Raw genomic sequence first — 7,447 nt, 5'->3', positions numbered from 1 at the left:
TTTTGATAACAACTAAAAGATACATTTATCTATGTAATAATTTTCTAAACATGATTAAATGCACATTGACATTAGGTTCTCATAAGCATATCAAACATTTAATAACGAGTGTTGTAACTAACCACTTAGAAAGTCGAACTCTCTAAGTGCTTTAACCTTTGTGTCAAGACTTTCTGAACACCAAGTTAATCTTGAGTGAAATTTCTGAAAGTTTAAGGAAAAGTTGACAAAGTCACAACCCAATCCCCCTTCTTGTAACATTCAGATCACTTCAATTAACTACCTCACCTTCCACGAAGGAAATCAAAAGTGTTATTTTTAGCATGGACAAAAATAGTGCCCTGGGTCCGAACAGTTATGGAGGTTTTGTCTACCAAATTGACTAGGATATTATCTCTAATGATGTTTATAATTCTACTCTACAGTTTTTTTCCCAAGGCTAGGTCCTTCCTTCTTTAGATTCCAACACAATAGTTTTTATTCCTAAGTTTCCTGGAGTTGACACTATTCAAGATTGTAGGCCTATAGCCTTAGCCAATTTCAATTCAAAATTATAATTAACGAAGATTCTCTAGCTAAGGTGGCTCCAAATATTGTTTTTGAGAATCAAAAGGGCTTCATCAATGGACTTTCTATTTTTTATTGAATTAATACAACTTTAGAAGCCGTAAATTTGCTTAATAAAAAGATTATTGGTGGTAATCTTGCAATCAAGCTAAACATTTGGAGGGCTTTTGATACAATCCATTGGAGTTCTTGACTGAAAGTTCTGAATTCTTTTGGCTTCCATTAGAAATTTCAATCTTGGATTAAAGCGATTCTTCTCTCAACCAGGCTCTCCATCTCGGTTAACGGCCATTCTGTGGGCTACTCCCCTCGCCAAAGAGGAGTGAGGCAGGGTAATCCTTTATCCCCCACTCTTGTTCTGCATTGCGGAAGAGGTCGTTAGTAAAGGAATTTCCAATTTGGTCTTGAACGATCACCTATCTCTCATGGCCAGCCCAAGGCATTTCAACACTTCTTCTCATGTCATGTATGCTGATGATGTTCTAATTTCCTGCAAAGGCACTAAAAGAAATATAAAGCATATAATGCTCCTCTTTGATAAATATGTTGAAGCTTCTGGTCAGTTGATCAACAAAGAAAAATCTCATTTTTACTCCAGTAGCATCTCCCCTGGCCGAATTTCTATCATTTCAGATTTAATCAGTTTCACTCATGGAGTGCTTCCCTTCACCTACCTGGGAGTTCCTTTATTCCAAGGAAAATCCAAGAAGGTTCACCTCCAACCTATTGCTGATAGGATAATGCTGAAACTTTTTTCTTGGAAGGTTAAGCTTCTTTCCTTCATGGGAAGGGTGTTGCTAATTAAGTTTGTTGTCCACAGTATACTTACACATAGTTTCCATGTGTATTAATGGCCCTTTTCTTTTCTTAAAGACATAGATAGGTGGATAAGGAATTTTATATGGAGCGGAGCTGTTGAAATTAAGAAAAATGTGATTGTTTCTTGGCATATTGTTTCTAAGCCTTTTGAGGAAGGTGGTCTTGGGCTATAGTCTGTTTATGCTATTAATAGGGCAACCATGTTAAAGTTAGGATGGGACATGCTCTCCTCCAATTTTCCTTGGGGTAACTTGCTACAGGGAAGAGTTAATAAAAAATAATCAGGTTATGAATCCTCTTCTTTATGGATTGGTATCAAATTCTCCATTGGCACGGTAATGGAAAATGCTACTTGGTTGCTTGGAAATGGGTCCATTAATTTTTGGTGTGAGAGTTGTATTGTATAGGTTTTGCCTTTGCGGACTCTTTAAAATTCCCATGGAGGAATCGTGTGTTGAAAGCTACTGTTAGTGATTTTCGGCAAAATGGAAGGTGGAATATACCTTCCTTTCTCTTGGATAACTTCAACCATATTTTTTAGCTTGTTTTACAGGTGGCCATTCCTATATCTCATGAGGATGATCACTTGATTTGGAGCAAGTCCCATGCTGGTGATTTGCAACTTAAAGATTCTTATATGTTTCTTTATCCTAAGTAGACTGGCATTGGGTGGGCAAAAAGAGTTTGGAATGCTTCTATTCCTCCTTCTAAAACTAACGTTCTTTGTAGAGCTATTCATAATAGGCTCCCTGCGGACGAGAAAAAGGCATAATAGTGGTCTCGATTTGTGCAAATTACGGGGAAAACTTTGAAACTACGGAGCACTTGTGTTTACACTGGAATTTGGTAAACAACCGCTAGTCTAAGTTAATTGCTTGCGAGACCAACTAGTGAATCTCAGGAGCATGTCATTTGCGTGTTTGCTTTAAACATAAAACCGTTAATGTTCATCATTGCAACAAACACTCACTGGTTCGAAATTTGCAGAAAGTAAAATTGTTTAACAGAAATCGAAATGCTGGAAATAACTAGGCAAGGAAAGGAAAATTCTTTGACAGAATCGAAAAGGCTGGAAGTAAATTAACAAGGGAGGAAAATTGCAGAATGTAAAGGAGCAGTAAGTTCACTCGATCGAATGAATCATTTAAAAGACAGGAATTCTAAAGTGAAGCGTAAATTGCATTGCATTCGAAATGTAAAGTTTACAGAAATTTAAAATGGTTCACAAACAAACATACATTCTCCTTGTGTACTCGTTTCTCTCTGCGCTGGATACTTTGAGTGTATAAGGATTCTGTAGAAATGATTTGCGACCTTGAAATCTAACTAAAAATTGCTATATATAGGCATTCGAAAATAAACTGCCCTAACGGTCGAACACTATCCTAATGCCAAGTGTCCTGCCACGTACATCTCACATGCACATAACTGCTCCTTAGAACGGTTATCCACATTGCTCGAGATCGAACTGATTTGATGAAGATTTGTTCAGAAATTACGCTAAGTCCAGAACTCTTGCTGCCTCGACTTCGACTCGTCCATACACCAGTTCGAATTGCCCAATAGCTCGAAGTCCTCTTTCTTGTCTTAGCTTTGTACTTCGTAAATACTCCTTTGAACCTGAGAATTCCTTCTTAAAGACTCTCCTCTCTTTTCGATTCGAGCAGGTCCTGACCAGGCTCTTGCTTTGTAATACGCTTCGAACCTCGAGACGACATCCAATGCATACTTATAGCACATTTTAGCTCGTCGAAAATATGGGCTAACAAATTGCCCCCAAAAAATGTCTGCTTCGACTCGAGATCGAAGAAAGATGAGAAGTTGACATTTTTTCTCTTCTTCTAACAGTTTCCCTGGAACGACGTCATGATCGCACGTTCACTGTGTAACCGTCGCCTCGATCTCCATTACCCATCATTAATTCCACCTTTCTAGGCAGAGTGGGACACGTGTCACGCTGGGGAGTAAAAAGGGAAATCTGATGTGATTGATTTCTGACCCTTGATTCTTATTATATTATTTTCCCTTTTTTAAAGTAAAAACCTCCATAAATAGCGCCAAAAAACCTCAGAGAAACCCCTTCATCTTCTTTGCTTCCTAAACCCCGAAACCTTTCTTCTTCTCTGCTTCTGAAACCCTTCTTCTTCTTCCTTGTTTCCATTATTTCCGGCGAAACCTTCCTATTTCCAGATAATCGTTATTCCTCTCATCATCAAACTCACCGAATCTCTGAGTTCTGCCATTGTTCTCCGTGAACCCAAGCTCTCACTCACTGATTCTATCAGCTACCCAACCCTTCACGAGAAAATCATCCTTTTTCAGATTTCTCACAATGTCGCAAGGCCAAGCAGTTCCGTTTGCTGGGAAATGGCACCGTTTTACAGTCAGGAACGACGGAGAGAAGGTGGTTCCAGAACCACAAGGTGACGCCGAACACACAGAAATCTGGGAATCGGAGGTGATGATCCCTTTCGCAGTGGAAAGGACAGTTTACGCTTTCGGTGGACCTCTGCCAGACCAAGAGTCACTCTCGAGTTCAATGAACAAGGTATTCCCCTGCTACCCAACTTGCGAACCTAGGATTTTTGATAGTGAGCCTTACAACTTCAACTGTTTAAGCAAACCCCACAAACTCTTTCGATCCGCCCCGTCAATAGCCCATAGGGATTACATACCTTGGCTTGATCGAGTCGAACAAGCGTATGAGGATTTCTGGAAGACATATGGCATATTTGACTTAATACAATTCTCTCGATTTGGTCCTGAATATCGACCAGAAATGCTGATAGCAGCTATGCATTTTTTCGAGTCTTCTACCAACACCTTTCAATTTAAATGTGGTATGATGACCCCCACTCTCTTAGACGTAGCCGCTCTCACAGGCCTTAGGCCTAACGGAGAAACTTATGATCCCACTAAATCTAGTGATAATATTAAGCTAGTATATAAGGAGAACACCTTTTCCAAATATATAGCTGAACACAAAGGATCGGTCGAAGAGGAAGTCTCTGATGAAGAGCATGTAGCCTTCTTGACCCTATGGCTATCTCACTACGTCTTTTGCACAAAATCCTTGCAAGTAGCCAAAAGATTTATTCCAATGGCAATACAAATTCATGAAGGTCAGAGCTTTGGATTTGGACGCCTCTTGTTAGCAGTACTATACGAATCGCTTGGTGAGGCATGCGATGACCTGAAGAAATCGAAGGATGGGTCTTCCTTCTTAGTATCTGGGCCTATGTGGCTTCTCCAGTTGTGGCTTAATGCCACTTTCGAACAAGAAATGGGATTAATAATCCCACAAGATTATGCTGAAGAAGTTGCCAATCGCTCGATCGAAGGCCAGAGAGCACTTCGATTAACACCCAAGACCTTCGATCAAAACCCACAAAAGCTGTTCCTCAAGTACATGAAGATTTTTCTGAGTTTTGACAAGTTTCTTCCCCAACATGCTCCATTCATTAGTCGAGAGGTCGGCCCGGCCTGGTTCACTGACGATTTTCCTGCTGTCGATCCGGACAATGAAGAAGAAGTGAATGAAATATGGTCATTTTACTTGAATCCACAGATCCTGTCCTGTCGTACAGGTGTTCAATCGAACTATTTAGGCCTGGTTGGATACCAGCCTAATTTGGTTTCAAGACAATTTGGCCTCTCGCAGATCCGTCCCAAAAGCTTGTTCGAAGATCCTAGAGACGTCATAAGAGGGGCCAATCTTTCAGAAAAGACTTTCAAGAAATTTTTGAAGATTTCTCTTGATGAAAACTATAACCTGCATCCTTTTGAGTTCAACCATTCCCACTTCTGCACCATGGGATTTGTTACCTGGTGGGAGAAATATTATTCGGGCCGTTCGGTTGGAGACACAACTATCATGATCTCCAGACTTGAGAGTGGTTTTACACAACCAACGGTCGAGAATATCCGCTCAAACCTTCAAGCTCGAGGTACTAACTTTTGATTTTTCTAAATTGATATGTATTTTTGCCTTTTCTAATATTCTTACTTTCAGGCAAAACAATCATGACAAAGAAAATTGCTGAAACGTCTCGAGCTGATGTGAGACCCAAGAAACCCACTGGGGTGAAGATCCAAGAATGGAAACAAGAAGAGAAGGTAACTCTTCTGAACTTATCTTTTACTCTTAACGTCTTTGCCTCATATTTCTTTATTTTTTCAGAATCATAAGAAAGATGATAGCACCGAGACTACCACGACCTCAAAACGCTCGAAGCGTGTGGTCATCGAATTCGACGAAGAAAAAGATGCAAGTTTTATTCCTAATGTCAATATTATAACTCTTTTAAGTCTATATTCTGACATTTCTTTTCCCTCATAACACAGGAAGAAGAGGAAAGACCTCTTGTAAGAAAAAGAAAATCACCTGAGACTTCGACCAAATCTGCTGACCAAACAGAGGCAGGCGATTCCCAGGCTCAAATGCCTAAGAAGAAAAAGAAAGTGAAGCAGATCGAGCCTGAACCTTCTGTGACGGTCGAGGGTGGTGAGCCAGTCAGGAAGAAAAAGAAGAAGACCAAGTCTTCAAAAGAACAAGGTGAGAATCAACCTGTTGACGTCCAACCACCTTCGACTGATGTTGGCGGCGCTGAAACAGAAACTATTCCCTCTATTGCTGAGATGGGCAACCTTGTCGAACAACCGGACTTACCACAAGAACACCCTACCGTCGAGGTATCATTCTTAATATGATTTTAATCATAACTAATACGAAACTATTTGTTAACCTTTTCCATGACAATTCGAATCAGGTACAACAAAATGTTTCTGTAGAAGAAATACCCTCATGTGCTCGAACCTCTCCTGCTCCTGAGACGGATGCAGTGAATGTTGAGGAACAGGGTGAAGGTCAAGGTATTGGACCCAGCAGTCCTCAGGGATCGAGTCAGAGAAGTTCATCTGAAGAACACTTTTCCGATGAAGAGGCCATACAAGAGGCTGAAGCTGGAGGTTCAGACATTTTCCCAGCGTCTTCGACATCTAAGCTTTCCGCTAGCATAGGGATCGCAGAGGATACATTCATTCAAATGCAAGACGAAGACCCTGCTGCAGCCCTTCGACTCCTGCTGAACACCAGTCAAGCCAACACCTCAAGTGAAAAGAATCCTGGTGCTTCGTCCTCATCTGATGCTGATATAACCTCTACAGTACGCCAAGATTGCCTGCTTTTGAAGTTATCAATGGAATACGCACGGGCAGACGTACTTAAATCCATTGAAGAGAACCCTTCTGCTGCTTTTGGGCACCTGAACTTTTTGAAGAAATTGCATAACCCCCTTACTTCTGATGAGATTCTGGGCAAAGTTATACAAATCGAGTCCATTATCGATCAATTTGCAAATACTGTGCAGAAAAAACGCGAAAATGGCGCCAGACTCGATGCCCAGAAACAGGCACATATCCTTCTGCTCGAGAAAGCCCGAGCGGCTCAATGTGAAGTCGAGCGTCTCACCAAAGAGGCGAAAGAAGGATCTTCTGAGATCAAAGCCTGTGATGATAACATCTCCTCCTGGGAGGCAACTATTACAAATTTGCTGTCTCAGGTCGATGATCTAAGGCAGAAAATTGTAACAGAGCAGGCCAAACGCAAAGAACTCCAGGAGAAGGCTGCTGATTCGATTCAGAAGCTGGTTGCCGAAAAAGGGAGGGAAGGCCTGAAGGCCTTTAGTGCATCTCAAGCGGTAGCAGATGAGGCGAGAGCTATGGAGAGTGCTGACCAGGTTTTGAGCAAAGAGATGGCCACCTTGAAGAAACTATATGAGGACTTAGTCATGCATTAGTAGAACTTATAATTTCTTTATTTCGAATTCTGTATTTCGATTCTACTTTTGATGTAATATTGACACATGCCCTTTTGTGGCAATTTTACTGTTATCGCCATTTTTATGTTTCCATTATTTCTGTCTATTCTATGCTTATTTTAACTTCGAGCAATGTTGGTTTATATTTTTTCAAATATTTACCATTTATACTCAAAGTACGTTTCTGAGGGATTAATTCCTCTAATTCATAAGCACCATTCGAATAGATCTGAATTATTTTA

General features: G+C 40.6%; 1 protein-coding gene across 1 annotated transcript; it reads left to right on the top strand.

The window, feature by feature from the left end:
- The first annotated feature begins 3,098 nt into the window (after positions 1 to 3,098).
- LOC114374453 lies at positions 3,099 to 7,184 on the top strand. Its single transcript, XM_028332096.1, has 5 exons — positions 3,099 to 5,333; positions 5,399 to 5,502; positions 5,567 to 5,653; positions 5,731 to 6,078; positions 6,156 to 7,184. Exons 1-5 carry the CDS (start codon positions 3,719 to 3,721, stop codon positions 7,182 to 7,184), a joined length of 3,183 nt encoding a protein of 1,060 aa, XP_028187897.1. The 5' UTR covers positions 3,099 to 3,718.
- The last annotated feature ends 263 nt before the right edge of the window (positions 7,185 to 7,447 follow it).

Source organism: Glycine soja, chromosome 2 (assembly GCF_004193775.1).
Source record: "Glycine soja cultivar W05 chromosome 2, ASM419377v2, whole genome shotgun sequence".
NCBI classification, from domain to species: domain Eukaryota; kingdom Viridiplantae; phylum Streptophyta; class Magnoliopsida; order Fabales; family Fabaceae; genus Glycine; species Glycine soja.
The sequence above is the reverse complement of the archived record's forward strand: the minus strand, read 5'-3'. Positions and strand labels throughout refer to the sequence as shown.

Coding starts and splice junctions, on each gene's coding strand:
- LOC114374453 (XM_028332096.1), top strand. CDS start 3,719: ATGTCGCAAGGCCAAGCAGTTCCGTTTGCTGGGAAATGGCACCGTTTT. Junction 5,654..5,730: donor AATTCGACGAAGAAAAAGAT/GCAAGTTTTATT, acceptor CTCATAACACAG/GAAGAAGAGGAAAGACCTCT. Junction 6,079..6,155: donor AAGAACACCCTACCGTCGAG/GTATCATTCTTA, acceptor AATTCGAATCAG/GTACAACAAAATGTTTCTGT.